The sequence below is a fragment of the Cherax quadricarinatus genome, chromosome 5 (genome assembly GCF_038502225.1).
Source record: "Cherax quadricarinatus isolate ZL_2023a chromosome 5, ASM3850222v1, whole genome shotgun sequence".
NCBI classification, from domain to species: domain Eukaryota; kingdom Metazoa; phylum Arthropoda; class Malacostraca; order Decapoda; family Parastacidae; genus Cherax; species Cherax quadricarinatus.
The window spans coordinates 1,499,845-1,516,143 of NC_091296.1; the positions used below are offsets into that span (position 1 = coordinate 1,499,845).

Here is a 16,299-nt window from a genome sequence, read left to right on the forward strand (position 1 = left end):
GTTGCAACCCGTGTCTGCAACATGTTCAATGACAATGTCTTGTCCCATTTTAGGAAAGTTTTACAGAGACGCCTGAAACAGAACTCTCTGGACAGATATTTAGTGCGACAGGTGTGCAATGACTCAAGCTGGTCCTAGTGGCAATAAAAGATAAAGAAGGGAAGTAACCCCAAGAGGCTTTGAGGGAGATTCACCTTCCAAACAATAAATCCTCCCTCTCTCCTTTTTTCTTCTTTGACTATTTTTGCTCTCAAAACTCTGGAGTCCAGTCCCCTGGACCCAATACGTACCTCGGCAATGTTTTGACTACCTCCCAGTCCAACAGTAACAACCTGGATGATCAAGCTCTGATCCACCATGAGGCCTGGTCACAGACCGGGCTACGGGGGGGCGTTGATCCCCGAAACCCTCTTCAGGTATACTCCAGGAATGGTGAGTATAATGAAACATTATAATGAAACAATATAACGAAACGTTATAATGAAACATTATAATGAAACATTATAATGAAACGTTATAACGAAACGTTATAATGAAACATTATAATGAAACATTATAATGAAACGTTATAACGAAACGTTATAATGAAACATTATAATGAAACATTATAATGAAACAATATAACGAAACGTTATAATGAAACATTATAATGAAACATTATAATGAAACGTTATAACGAAACGTTATAATGAAACATTATAATGAAACATTATAATGAAACAATATAACGAAACGTTATAATGAAACATTATAATGAAACAATATAACGAAACGTTATAATGAAACATTATAATGAAACATTATAATGAAACAATATAACGAAACGTTATAATGAAACATTATAATGAAACAATATAACGAAACGTTATAATGAAACATTATAATGAAACATTATAATGAAACAATATAACGAAACGTTATAATGAACCATTATAATGAAACAATATAACGAAACGTTATAATGAAACATTATAATGAAACATTATAATGAAACGTTATAACGAAACGTTATAATGAAACATTATAATGAAACAATATAACGAAACGTTATAATGAAACATTATAATGAAACATTATAATGAAACGTTATAACGAAACGTTATAACGAAACGTTATAATGAAACATTATAATGAAACATTATAATGAAACATTATAATGAAACGTTATAATGAAACATTATAATGAAACGTTATAACGAAACGTTATAATGAAACATTATAATGAAACGTTATAACGAAACGTTATAATGAAACATTATAATGAAACAATATAACGAAACATTATAATGAAACATTATAATGAAACATTATAATGAAACATTATAATGATCTCAGTGGGTTAACCTTTTGCTTGTAAATATATAGTTTGGTGAATAACACGTCGTGTATAGTTTAGAACATTTATTAAATGATATTTTACTACTTATGACTTCACTGTTAACGCAGAGTAAACTAAATAAAGGATAAATCACGGTACGGGTGGGGGATAGAACTCATGTCAAGTGAGTGGTGAAACTCCAGGCCAGTGCGTAAACCACTAGGCCAGCTGGCTATAATAAGGTTAACATGGGCCACCACCGCAACTACAAATGCAAGTTTTTACAGATGAATCCTCCACCAGAGGTAATCAGTCCCTCAGCCAAGGACTGAGGGACTGATTACCTCATGTTTTATATATAATTCTACAGTCTTCACATTATATCCTTGTATTGATAAAGGCACTGGTTGGCGAAGCGTCTACAACCATACCCAGATGTAGCACATGTGTCTAATTCTTTATACTGTCGGTACTGTATACCATTCTTGCAAGTCCTCTGGAATACACAGCCCTGAATTCAAAAATAAAATTTGTGACCCTTGCGTTACTGACAGTTCAGCTACACGATGCTCGTATTTTGCTTCAGAATACAAGATGGTGATAAAATATCCTCTTAGATCAAGTGGAAGTCCTGTAAGAAGCTGGCGGCTCTCTCCGTCATAATAGTAAGATCAGAGATGTGCTTCTTGATCTCCTCTTCTTTCTTAAGGCGCTCAGCAGCGTCCAACTCTTCTATTCTGTACAAAAGATCGGAAATTCCAGGGAACCCTGACGGGGCGTAGTTGTCAAATTGACTCGAGGCGAAAACTGCGTGTCTGAAAACATTCAATTATTACCTATTAATTTTTATAGAGGTATAGAAATGGAGTTAATCATCCACACAAGTGGTAATTCAAGGACACTGTAAGCAGGGAAATATTTAATGACATTTTGTCCACTGTGGGTCAAACATCATAAAATTAACGTTTTCCTTTCCTATTTTTTTTTCTACCAACACTTGGTATAAGGCTTGGCTTAAGAAAAAGGCAAAAAACCCCTTTTTTATATATAAACAGGATTGTTTTTCTCTATATCACATCTTAACAATAACTTAAATCTATTTTCTTTTATTTTGATCTGTTTCCAAACATCGTAGTCTCCCACACACGTCTTATTACACTGTACTCAGAACAGTAGTCATCTTATTAAGATACGTCACTGTGTCTCAAACAACATTCACTGTAAAGAAAATAAAGGCACAACACCGTGACTGGAACAATATACAAGTAACCCGCACATAGGTCCATCTTGGACCTTTCACAAATCACTAAATGGCCCAAGTCTGATCGCAACGCCGTCATGAGCGTCTCTGTATCCTATGTGCGGGTTATCTATGTAACATTCTCTGTACGAGTCTCTAATGAGTCTATCCTACCTCACCTGTGGTATTTGTGTGGGGGGATCTACTGAAACTTTGGCTTTTTGAGTCGGAGATTTCATTAATGCAGAATGCCTATGAAGGTCTTAGGGACTGGCCTTTTTTTTTGTAAATTTTGAAGGATATTTTAACCTTGCTTTATTAGATTTTTGGAATATAGACAGCTTTTGAGAATGCTTTTTACTCTCAGGGAATTAGTTTTTCTTTTGTCTGGGACGAGAGTGTAATGTGGGGGATTTTTATTCTGTAGAGTACCGATTTGAAGAATGTTTTGATCTGAGAACACTAAGTACTCTTGACAATAAAAGGTAAATATGAATATCATTTGATGCACCTACCTGACAGTTGGTCGACCTGGCAGACCTGCTGGCAGAATGAAGACCTGCTCCAGCTTCATCATCTGGTCATTGATGGCTCGGATGCTGACAGGACTGTAATCAAGAAAGATGATAGCTGTTGAAGCACCTGCTGCAGGTACTCCAACAGCTATCCAACAGGTGCCAACAGCACCTCCAACAGGTGATCCAACTAAGTAACCTGCACCTACTGCAGGTTACGTAATTTAATATCTTTACCATGTACCCCTTAGCCATCCTGTAAGTGGTAGTCAAAAGATTACAGAGGTACATAATGGCTCCAGGGACTGGGCCCCAAAGTTAAGATAGCTGAACAATGGTACCGAACTATTTACATGTTCATATCTGGATACAGTCGCTGTAGGTTATCTTTGTATTCTGACCAGGTCACTGGTGCCGTCGACACAGTGCTAAATACAGATATTTAAGAATTTACAGAAGAATTACTCTACTCAGTTCATATATACAAAACAAAGGTACAATACTTTGAGTCAGTTATAAGGTTTTAATTATTGTAATTTATAAAGGAAATATTTATCGACAACTCGTTAATGTTGGTAGAATTACAGACAATATGTTAAGCAACAGGACACAAGTGTAACTAATACGACATTTCATTGTGGCAACGTTTCGCTTTGACAGCTCCTGGAGAGCGAAACGTTGCCACAATAAAATGTCGAATTATTTGCACTTGAGTCCTTTTACTTAACGTCTCGCCTGGTCACAGACCGAGCCGCGGGGGGCGTTGACCCCCGAAGTCCACTCCAGGTATACTCCAGGTATAATACGTCTCTTGAGATGCTAGTCTTGTTGGCTCTATCTCCACAAGCCTGGCACCACTGATACTAAATATTGAAAAATAGTGCCAGTTGATATTTCCCTGAATAAACAAATACATTCGTATCTAAACCATACCACGGACGGGGATAGAACCCGCGATCACAGTCTCAAAACTCCAGACCGTAGCATTTGTGGTCACAATGGTGCCTATGCTAACCTTCCTATGGTGTAGAAATATACCTAGTTGGATGAATCTTGTTGTGGCTAGCTGGTCCAATGGCTAACGCGACGGTCTGGAGTTTTGAGACTCTCTGACCGCGGGTTCTATCCCCGTCCCTGGTATGGTTTGTTTGCAATCGTGTCATTACGATTTCGTGAGTCACATTCGTATCTGTTCTTCCTAATACAGTACTTTCCCCTCCTCACTGTTTTAAACTGATTTACGAGAAGTGGAAGGCTTCATTTATACCTCTCAAGAGCTGAAAGATAAAATGGATTTACAATATTATAATGGGGAGAGGATATATAAACAATATCTCGCCCATACTCCCCATGCCCCATGACGACTCATTCTTCCCTTCCTGAATTTAGTAACAATCACCCATTACTAGTTGTCTGCTTCTCTAAACTGGTTCTTACACACTTCTTTCATCCAGTAAACTACCCATTATACTAAAAAGTCCCTTTCTCCCTTTTTCCTAGATTGCCCTGCCTTCAACAACCATTTTCTCCCTACTCCTTTTCAGTATCCATACTGGGCTACCTGATATTCTCATCTCCTACTGAAGTCTCCCAGCTCAGGCTGACTAATTTCACTACCTCGCTAGTAAAAATAATTTAGCGTGGTAGAATATAAAGCAGGACTGCTACACATTATATATCTGTTCTTGTTTTAAAAATGAAAAAGATCACTCACTCTAAGTTCGTTGCCCTCATCTCCAGTTGTCTCTGGAAGGACGTAACTGCATCGGCAAACTTTGCCAAAGACGCCTCCAAAAGAACTGGAAAATGACATGACTGCATATAACAGAGAAAAGAGAAATCAGAATAAAGCAATGGACTTCAACATTTGTACTGCATAGTGATTTTCTAAACGAGGTCTGAGTCTGAAATCAGTGGTTCTCGGCGGTGCTAGTGTGGGGTGGCATCTGTTTGCTAGATCACTTACCAAGGACATCCAGTCTATCAGGCCACTCTCCTAGGAGACACCATAACCCCAGCAAGACTCACTGCCTACTCTACCACTGAATATATAATAATAAGAATAAAAATATTGTATTTCAGCATGATACAATGCCTGTACAGAGATGGGTGACATTTAGTTGTGCATGCAGAAAGCCTATAGTTATGCGAAACATTTCGGGAAAGTACGGTGACCCGTGGCCAGGCGGCAAACGCTCTGGCTTCCCACGGTGAGGGGTCCGGGTTCTATTCCCGGCGGGGGTTGAAAAATTTGGCGTTTCCTTACACCGGTTGTCTATGTTCACCTATCAGTGAAAAATGGGGACAAAACTGACCTAAATTACGGGAAATGCTCAGCATAACAAGCTACTTTCTATATAGTAGTATGTCACTGATGTCAGCTATGGTCTGTATACTTTGTACATGTACTGGTAGAAATAAAGATATTACCTCCCGGTCCCCAAGCACCGTATGGCCTCCATGGGTTTAGCACCTCATGAATATAATTAATAATTCAAACAAACGGTAGGCAGCATTTTACTTACCATAATTCTCATATATGTTAATAATCTTGTCTCGCTTGCCACTCTTCCTGAAGGTGTCAAGGGCATCCTTCATGGCCTCCGGCAGGTGCTGCAGGCTGTATGGAACGATGAGAGAGTCTGCGAAGTACTTGAGTAGGAGGGATGCTATCCTACCACATCCTTGATGAATCCTGAATCCTGGGTCAACATGCTTATCCATCATGTAAAAGGTATCGTAGCCAGTGTGGTAGTAGGGGTATTTAATGATGTCGTACTTGCTCTGGTACACAGAGAGAAATAAAACTTGGTGTAAGTTTACCTGGGCACCGGATAAACCCCTCAAAAAGTCATAGTGGTTTATGTTCACTGGGGTCCTCGTAGCAGCTTTGCAATCTATGACCCATTTAGATTTAGCGCGCTTGTGCATGAAATAAAAATGACTACGTCAAGGTATGTCTGTAAACAACACTTGACGTATAATTTATGCAACCAGTGAGACAGCCACCAGGGGAATGGGGTTAATAGTTCTGCCAACACCCTCCCCTATATGCAAACTTTCATATTTTTTCAATTAATGGCAAATTTCACCATTTATATTGACCAGTGACCACAAAAGCAAGACAGTGTAGGAATTCTCACATGCATATTGACAATCATATTGTTTCAAAAACCTTTTTTTTTTTTGACATATTACTTTGAAATCCCGGCTATGTCATTGTGTACAGCCACAATACAAAGCAGGAAATTGTATTTTTGTTTGCTTACCCTGTCTCTCTGAAAAGTCAAGTCCACAGATGGGATGGCGCAGTAGAAGGAAAATGCATCGTAGTCACTTCCTGAACCCAGAGTGAAGATTCTGGAAGCGCAAGTTAGTCTTTGTTTACATTGTGTCACATTTACTGATGATAATACCTTACTGCCATCTACCGGTTATGTTTCAGTTTATACAGATGCTATGCTTCAGGCACTTCATGATCCCTACAGGTTTTGTGCTTCCTCACAACAATAATAATAAATAAATAATAATAATATTTGATAAATAGTAATTCTTGCATAATTATATGCACCAATAATATTTATTGTATTTTACTGCTCTACTGTCATTTAATAATCAAGTTCTTGTACTATTTTAGACTTTTTCTGTGCTTCTTGTTATCATTATTATACCTGTCTAACCTCATCTATTCTTTCCCATCTCCTGTTTTCGACACTCCTTCTTTCTCACAAGACATTTTTACTCCACTTGCCTAATTTTCACCTTGTTCTCTTTCCGTTTGGTTATATCCCACTTCTTTTCTTATCCTTCACTTTCTCTATTTCCCCCAAATCCCTATCCCTTTCCCACTTTGTAATTATTTCCCATATTCTATTTCTCATTACCTTTCTTACACTTTCCCCCCTCATTTACTTTCACCTTTCCCAATGTCTCTTAACTCACTTTGATGGTGTACGATTCAGGGCGACATTATGAGCCTCCCACTCATGGTATAACGTGGCACCGTCACGAACCCCTGGCACCTGTAAGAATGCCATCCTGAAATTACAATAATTATACACAGTGGCATAAAACTGGGCCAGATTTAAGCCACGAGTGCATCGCTACAGTGCCACGAGAGACTTAAGGCTGAATCAAAAGTGCCGGTTCAAAAATGCGACACCAGTGCCAAAACCAAGCCGAGAGTAATGCCAGGAAAAAAAACACCGATGTGCTATAGTGTCATGAATTGGAGGTAGTCTCAGCTTCCTTGGATCAAAAGTGATAAGTTCAGAGTTCCCAGGTATTGTGTGGAAGAGAAATTTCACCCAGAAACACCTGTGTCAACCTCACAAGGTGTGTGAGTGCGACTGAAACATGGTATGAATATTTTAATGCAAATGGTAACACTGCTGCCTCACGACTCTGGTAACATTGTTGCCTCACGACTCTGGTAACATTGTTGCCTCACGACTCTGGTAACATTGTTGTCTCAGGACTCTGGTAACATTGTTGTCTCAGGACTCTGGTAACATTGTTGTCTCAGGACTCTGGTAACATTGTCTCAGGACTCTGTTAACATTGTTGTCTCAGGACTCTGTTAACATTGTTGTCTCAGGACTCTGGTAACATTGTTGTCTCAGGACTCTGGTAATATCGTTGTCTCAGGACTCTGGTAACATTGTTGTCTCAGGACTCTGGTAACATTGTTGTCTCAGGACTCTGGTAACATTGTCTCAGGACTCTGGTATCATTGTTGTCTCAGGACTCTGTTAACATTGTTGTCTCAGGACTCTGGTAACATTGTTGTCTCAGGACTCTGATAACACTGTTGTCTCAGGACTCTGATAACACCATTGTCTCAGGACTCTGATAACACCGTTGTCTCAGGACTCTGGTAACATTGTTGTCTCAGGACTCTGATAACACTGTTGTCTCAGGACTCTGATAACACTGTTGTCTCAGGACTCTGATAACATTGTTGTCTCAGGACTCTGATAACACTGTTGTCTCAGGACTCTGATAACATTGTTGTCTCAGGACTCTGATAACATTGTTGTTTCAGGACTCTGATAACACTGTTGTCTCAGGACTCTGATAACACTATTGTCTCAGGACTCTGATAACACTGTTGTCTCAGGACTCTGATAACACTGTTGTCTCAGGACTCTGATAACACTGTTGTCTCAGGACTCTGATAACATTTTTCTCAGGACTCTGATAACACTGTTGTCTCAGGACTCTGATAACACTGTTGTCTCAGGACTCTGATAACACTGTTGTCTCAGGACTCTGATAACACTGTTGTCTCAGGACTCTGATAACACTGTTGTCTCAGGACTCTGATAACACTGTTGTCTCAGGACTCTGATAACACTGTTGTCTCAGGACTCTGATAACATTTTTCTCAGGACTCTGATAACACTGTTGTCTCAGGACTCTGATAACATTGTTGTCTCATGACTCTGATAACATTGTTGTCTCAGGACTCTGGTAACATTGTTGTCTCAGGACTCTTATAACATTGTTGTCTCATGACTCTGATAACACCGTTGTCTCAGGACTCTGATGACATTGTTGTCTCAGGACTCTGATAACACTGTTGTCTCAGGACTCTGATAACACTGTTGTCTCAGGACTCTGGTAACATTGTTGTCTCAGGACTCTGATAACACTTGTCTCAGGACTCTGATAACACTGTTGTCTCAGGACTCTGGTAACACTGTTGTCTCAGGACTCTGGTAACATTGTTGTCTCAGGACTCTGATAACACTTGTCTCAGGACTCTGATAACACTGTTGTCTCAGGACTCTGATAACACTGTTGTCTCAGGACTCTGGTAACATTGTTGTCTCAGGACTCTGATAACACTTGTCTCAGGACTCTGATAACACTGTTGTCTCAGGACTCTGATAACACTGTTGTCTCAGGACTCTGATAACACTGTTGTCTCAGGACTCTGGTAACATTGTTGTCTCAGGACTCTGGTAACACTGTTGTCTCAGGGCTCTGATAACATTGATGTCTCAGGACTCTGATAACATTGTTGTCTCAGGACTCTGGTAACATTGTTGTCTCAGGACTCTGATAACACTGTTGTCTCAGGACTCTGATAACATTGTTGTCTCAGGACTCTGATAACACTGTTGTCTCAGGACTCTGATAAGATTGCTGTCTCAGGACTCTGGTAACATTGTCTCAGGACTCTGGTAACATTGTTGTCTCAGGACTCTGATAACACTGTTGTCTCAGGACTCTGATAACACTGTTGTCTCAGGACTCTGATAACACTGTTGTCTCAGGACTCTGATAAGATTGCTGTCTCAGGACTCTGGTAACATTGTCTCAGGACTCTGGTAACATTGTTGTCTCAGGACTCTGGTAACATTGTTGTGTCAGGACTCTGATAACATTGTTGTCTCAGGACTCTGATAACATTGTTGTCTCAGGACTCTGGTAACACTGTTGTCTCAGGTCTCTGATAACATTGTTGTCTCAGGACTCTGGTAACATTATCTCAGGACTCTGGTAACATTGTTGTCTCAGGACTCTGGTAACATTGTTGTCTCAGGACTCTGGTAACACTGTTGTCTCAGGGCTCTGATAACATTGATGTCTCAGGACTCTGATAACACTGTTGTCTCAGGACTTTGATAAGATTGCTGTCTCAGGACTCTGGTAACATTGTCTCAGGACTCTGGTAACATTGTTGTCTCAGGACTCTGGTAACATTGTTGTGTCAGGACTCTGATAACATTGTTGTCTCAGGACTCTGATAACATTGTTGTCTCAGGACTCTGGTAACATTGTTGTCTCAGGACTCTGGTAACATTGTTGTCTCAGGACTCTGGTAACATTGTTGTCTCAGGACTCTGATAACATTGTTGTCTCAGGACTCTGGTAACATTGTTGTCTCAGGACTCTGGTAACATTGTTGTCTCAGGACTCTGGTAACATTGTTGTCTCAGGACTCTGATAACATTGTTGTCTCAGGTCTCTGATAACATTGTTGTCTCAGGACTCTGGTAACATTATCTCAGGACTCTGGTAACATTGTTGTCTCAGGACTCTGGTAACACTGTTGTCTCAGGACTCTGATAACATTGTTGTCTCAGGACTCTGGTAACATTATCTCAGGACTCTGGTAACATTGTTGTCTCAGGACTCTGGTAACATTGTTGTCTCAGGACTCTGATAACATTGTTGTCTCAGGACTCTGATAACACTGTTGTCTCAGGACCCTGATAACATTGTTGTCTCAGGACTCTGGTAACATTGTTGTCTCAGGACTCTGATAACATTGTTGTCTCAGGACTCTGGTAACATTGTTGTCTCAGGACTCTGGTAACATTGTTGTCTCAGGACTCTGGTAACATTGTTGTCTCAGGACTCTGGTAACATTGTTGTCTCAGGACTCTGGTAACATTGTTGTCTCAGGACTCTGGTAACATTGTTGTCTCAGGACTCTGATAACATTGTTGTCTCAGGACTCTGATAACACTGTTGTCTCAGGACCCTGATAACATTGTTGTCTCAGGACTCTGGTAACATTGTTGTCTCAGGACTCTGATAATATTGTTGTCTCAGGACTCTGGTAACATTGTTGTCTCAGGACTCTGATAACATTGTTGTCTCAGGACTCTGGTAACATTGTTGTCTCAGGACTCTGGTAACATTGTTGTCTCAGGACTCTGGTAACATTGTTGTCTCAGAACTCTGGTAACATTGTTGTCTCAGGACTCTGGTAACATTGTTGTCTCAGGACTCTGGTAACATTGTTGTCTCATGACTCTGGTAACACTGTTGCCTCGGGACTGTGGTAGAACAATGGAGTGATATACAGAGACAGCAATAAGTACTACAGCCTCTGAAAACTTTGAAAACAATTGGTACCTGTGGATTAAATATCGAAATCAGGATACCACAGGTGCAACTTTACACCTAAAATTACAAACATACACTTTCATTTTCCGCACAAACAATGACAGTAACAGAAAATGATACTGTACAAACACACTATTGTTGTTAAACTCGTAGAGAGGAGACCTAGGAAGAGACACAAACATGCAATCTCACATTCAGTTAAGGGCAAACACATAATGACGATAATAGAAGAGTGACACTGCATAAACACACTACCGTTGAGAAATTTGTAGAAAGGGTCGTAAAGGACACAAACAAGCATCAGTGTGAGACACAGAGAGGATGAAGACGTCAAACACACACACACACACACACACACACACACACACACAGGCTGGCAGGCACACAGACAAGGAGACAAACAAGCAGGCAGGCAGGCAGAGGCTTACCATCTTCATGACTAAGGTGATAGAATCCCAGAGTAAAGGGCTGCTGGGTATATGAATGATTGGTCCTGAGGCGCAGGTGTCAGTGTTCAGGTATATTACCGCCCGTTCCTGTAGCTTGTTCACATGTTCCTGTGGAACGCCGACGGCCGTCTTAAGACATACAGAATCATATCAAGACAAAAACAAAACATAACTAATACCCTAGAGGTGAAACTAACTATAAATGAATAGTGTAAAAAGAGATTAATAACAGAGTCAGTAAGGGAGAATCAAGGACAAGGGCTACCTGAGATAAGACGTTAAAGTTTGTTCTCTAGTTTAAAAGAATAAATTTGGGAATATAGAGAGCAGTGTCAAAAGCAATGGTAGTGGAAAGGTTACAGAGATTTTTGGGAGAGAAGAGAACGTTGACGTTGACGGAGATTAAAGATAACATCATGAACTTGAGACTTAGTAGAAAGAACGAGCTGTTGAAGCAAGAGGTCGGCGTGTCAGGTAAGGGACTGCGCAAAGAGTTGAATTTGAGGAACTGGGAGAAGGAAGTGGACAAAACATGTTCACCACGACAGACCTGTCCACTTTTCGTGGTGTTCTCCTTCCTGCTCTTGATAACCTGCTACCTAAAAAATACGAATGTTTCTGCGAGTGTCGTACCATTAACAAATCACAGGGCGTCTTCTGCAGTTTTCTTTCACAAATGGGGATTATTTGTGTAATCCAGCCACGATATTGTGACTAACTCATTATACTAGATCATATTGTATCTAAGACATGTGGGGCCATGTTAAGATGATCATCTTCATGTCTACGATACTTCATATTTTATGGGAGGGGAAAAATGTTCGGGTTCTTGAGAGCAAGAAATAATTTAGGACGTGAAGAAACACCTCAAAACACAAAATGTTTTCATATAATATCAACTGGTAAAGAATGTTAGTAAAGAAAATATAATAACGTATCATTGTAATGAGATCCTGTTGTTTTGAAATATTGCCTAATTCGACGGGTCACCATCTGGAGAAGACCCGGGCCGGAAGTACCGGCACATCTCTAACTAATTGCCTAATGCATATATATGTGATGTCTTTGAGGGAATATGGAGGAAGTTAGTGTATTTAGATATCTGAGAATGGACTTTGGAAGATGCAGAAAGACGAGGCGAACCATAGCATAGATTAGACGAAAAATAGATAGTTAGTGTCTCCCATACAACTGAGGTCACGTGATTACAGAATAATGATTATGAGGTATACATCATTATGCATACTACACAAGTATACATACTATTAACAGAGGCGTATAAATATCAGGAAGGAAGGAAGGAGGGATAGATGGTCATCCCTGGAAAAGTTGGCGGGATTTGAGCATCCCATTTGGGAGTCTGCTAAATCGGAGTGTGTGGATACAAGTGGGATTTGCCGTGCCGCTGGAGTGCAAGGAGGGGGACCGGATAGCCAGACTCTGGATGGGGTAAGTCCAGTGTCTGTACTCTGAAAGATGGGTAGAGATGTTGCACTTCAGAGCGTCATTTGAATATTGATGTCCGCATGATTATTGAAAGTGTTTTCGTCTCCGTTACAGCTTGTCTTGGTGATGGACAGCTGATATGGACAGTTTGTGTATATTCTGTAACGTGCATACATGTATGCTGTGCAGAGTACAAGAGAGCAGTGTACACTTTGTGTTGTCTGTGAGTGCTAGCATTATGCATTAAATGTGTATGCACATTGTTTTATGAATAAGCATGTATGTATACATGACGTATATATGTATACCTCTGACCCTATGGCACGAACACTGGTACAGTATACACACACTCCCTTGTGTCAAGCTTAGAAAAACAAATTAGTAATCACTACAGTATACAGGCACGTCTTTGTATCTATATTCCTTGTAGCGCAGAAAGAACCAAACTAGACAAGCATTGCTTAAATATTTTTGGGAGAATAAATTACTGTTATGTTGATTATGGTCCGAAATACCGAAGATTAGGACACATGTGCAACAGTTGGGTTTCTGTAGTGATGAAATGTTTCGCCTACACAGTAGGCTTCTTCAGTCACATAGAGGCAGCAGGTGTAGTAGTGAAATCAAGATGAGGTAATCAGTCCCTCAACCTTGGAGAAAAAGTATTTGAGGTGGTCGGTCCCTCAGGCTGGAGAGGAGCTCAAAATACCCAACTGTTGCACGTGGGTTTAAATCTTCAGAATAAATTACTGTATTCCTAAATATTTTCCCAAGAATATTCCCAAATGAGGAGCTAAATTTTCTTTAGATTTTCTCCTCCCTCAAAAAAAAAAAAAATATTTTCTCACTGAGAGAGTAAGGTTAAGTTAGGTAACGTTCGTCAGGAAACAGTACAAGTGTTTCCTGACGCGGGTCTTAGTTATATGATGACCTGCCGCTGGGGCTTTTGGTCATCTGACCGAGGCCTTCCACTGGCTTACCCCTCCACCCCTTTAAAAATTAAGGTTCTCAAGTAGTCATCCAGTCCTGCGGAATACGTGGAGGATCTCTCACCTCCACCCACTCCGTGGAGCCAATAAGACCGAACTCCTCCGCTCCCCAACTGCAGAAGACGAGAGTTCGGCGTGGCCGCCAGCCTCAGGAAGGGGAAAATAACAGAAATTTTATGAATGGTTCGCCGTTAAATTTGTTTCATCTTTAAGTTCCTCAGATCTTTCCCTGGTTTTAAGGTCAATAAGGCTAAAAAATTGAAACCGACCAGATAAGGCTTTCCTGAGTGATTATGAAGAGTTTTGAAGGCAGGAGATTGTACCTGAGTGCTTGAATTGTAAAGCTCACCCCCAGAGCTCAAGTGGAGTTGAACTCTTCTCCAGAGCTCAAGTGGAGTTGAACTCTTCTCCAGAGCTCAACTGGAGTTGAACTCTTCTCCAGAGCTCAACTGGAGTTGAACTCTTCTCCAGAGCTCAACTGGAGTTGAACTCTTCTCCAGAGCTCAACTTTAGTTGAACTCTTCTCCAGAGCTCAACTGGAGTTGAACTCTTCTCCAGAGCTCAACTGGAGTTGAACTCTTCTCCAGAGCTCAACTGGAGTTGAACTCTTCTCCAGAGCTCAACTGGAGTTGAACTCTTCTCCAGAGCTCAAGTGGAGTTGAACTCTTCTCCAGAGCTCAAGTGGAGTTGAAATCTTCTCCAGAGCTCAAGTGGAGTTGAAATCTTCTCCAGAGCTCAAGTGGAGTTGAAATCTTCTCCAGAGCTCAAGTGGAGTTGAAATCTTCTCCAGAGCTCAAGTGGAGTTGAAATCTTCTCCAGAGCTCAAGTGGAGTTGAAATCTTCTCCAGAGCTCAAGTGGAGCTGAACTCTTCTCCAGAGCTCAAGTGGAGTTGAACATTTTTCAAGAGCTCAAGTGAAGTTGAACATTTCTCAAGAGCTCAAGTGAAGTTGAACATTTCTCCAGAGCTCAAATGGTTAACTAACTGAAAAAACAAACACCAGAAATGTAGAATTATTACTGGAACAGCCAAAATTATTACTGGAACAGCCAAAATTATTACTGGAACAGCCAAAATTACTTAAAATAAGCAACAGGTTTAAAGATAATTTTGAAAATATAAGCTAAGGCTGTCAAGAACCTGATGGGCACTCACCTGTGCTACTGATGAGTTGGGTCAAGACACGGGCAGTCTCCAGCATCTGGGCAGTGCCACTGGAGGGGTCAGAGGCACCGTAACCCCAGGCATCACGGTGGTTACCAATCAACACATAGCGGTCTGTGAATGGCAGTGCCAACACGTAATGAAAGTCAAAACTAGTCGGTAATACTAAAATAAGACATGTGTGCAACACGGGGTATCATGAGTAAAGGAGGCAATTAAGAGGTAGTAAATCTGTCCCTCAGCCTTGATAGGAGGTGGTCAATGTTTTAGCCAAAAGTAGACGCATGCGATCGAATCTTTTATACTGGAGCAGAAGTGTAGCAGCTGGAGGTGATGTTACAGGTGAGTGTGGCCCACTAGTGAAAGCAGGTCATGTTAAGCAAGATAGCACGGTGTTGTCGCGCAGCACAAGTCTCATAATGATGGCTTACAACACCGGCAAGTTGATGCAAATTGATAAATAAGACACACGAGGAGCAACACACGTTTCTCTTGATAGTGCTGGTGCCCGCGACAATTTTCCTACATTTTAATGTAGGTACCACAGAGTCCTTTTCCTTATAACACTGGCGGCCCCAACACGTCAAGGCACCTTGTGGTATGCCCCCTCTCCCCAAAATAAAAATAAATAGCAAATTTATAAGAATCAGAATGAAGAAAGATTAATACAACGAAGCCAATAAATTCCTTACAAATTATTTTAATTGTAAATCAAAAAACAGCAAATTCTCGGGTTTATGTTGGTGATCCCAACACTTAACACACTGTGCCTCTCTCTCTTCCCCTTTCCTCTTATTTTCCTCATTCTCCCTCCACTCTTAACTCACCTGGCTCCACTTTCCCCTTGATGGTGCCAATAACATTGTAGGAACGGTGGACCTGGTGCACATTGTGGGTGTTGAGTCTAAGTGTGTAGTTGGAGTAGCGATCTTGTAGCTCAGGACCCAGGTTGTAGGCCACACCTGTCAGGCCGCCCTTCCAGTCATCACTGGGGACTGGAGTGCCACCAATCTTCCTGCAGGTCACAAACAACAGCGTTAATATTGCCTTTTTGTGTGTGAAATGGGAGGTAATTGGTTATGTTGAAGGTTTGGGTCTGTGTGCTGTGAGGGGTCCATGACCTGTGACCTGACCAAGGTTACGAAACTGCTATATGACCTATGTTTTTGTTATATATGAAATATTTTCATGATATTTTGAATAGTGAGTGTGGTGTTCATTATACTTTATTATTGACTCAATTATATTTGGCAGTGAATGATTTGTAAACAGTGATTATTTTTACATTATTCTTCATCCATTCCGTCAGCCATCTC

The 16,299-nt window shown here is 40.7% G+C and overlaps 1 protein-coding gene across 2 annotated transcripts in view; it reads right to left on the minus strand.

Moving 5' to 3' along the window:
- Positions 1–1,794: 1,794 nt before the first annotated feature.
- Positions 1,795–16,299, minus strand: part of LOC128684964 (N-acetylated-alpha-linked acidic dipeptidase 2) — a 44,261-nt gene continuing 29,756 nt past the window's right edge. Inside the window, exons 9-18 of one of the 2 annotated variants that reach the window (XM_053771373.2) lie at positions 15,811–15,998; positions 14,975–15,097; positions 13,885–13,967; positions 11,365–11,493; positions 7,016–7,095; positions 6,343–6,433; positions 5,599–5,857; positions 4,788–4,872; positions 3,074–3,166; positions 1,795–2,133 (exon numbers count right to left, since the gene is read on the minus strand). In XM_053771373.2, coding sequence (XP_053627348.1) covers positions 1,932–2,133; positions 3,074–3,166; positions 4,788–4,872; positions 5,599–5,857; positions 6,343–6,433; positions 7,016–7,095; positions 11,365–11,493; positions 13,885–13,967; positions 14,975–15,097; positions 15,811–15,998 — 1,333 coding nt within the window. In that variant the 3' untranslated portion in view covers positions 1,795–1,931. Of the gene's footprint in view, positions 2,134–3,073; positions 3,167–4,787; positions 4,889–5,598; positions 5,858–6,342; positions 6,434–7,015; positions 7,096–11,364; positions 11,494–13,884; positions 13,968–14,974; positions 15,098–15,810; positions 15,999–16,299 lie in introns of both variants that reach the window. The other variant, XR_011393825.1, reaches the window with a different exon arrangement.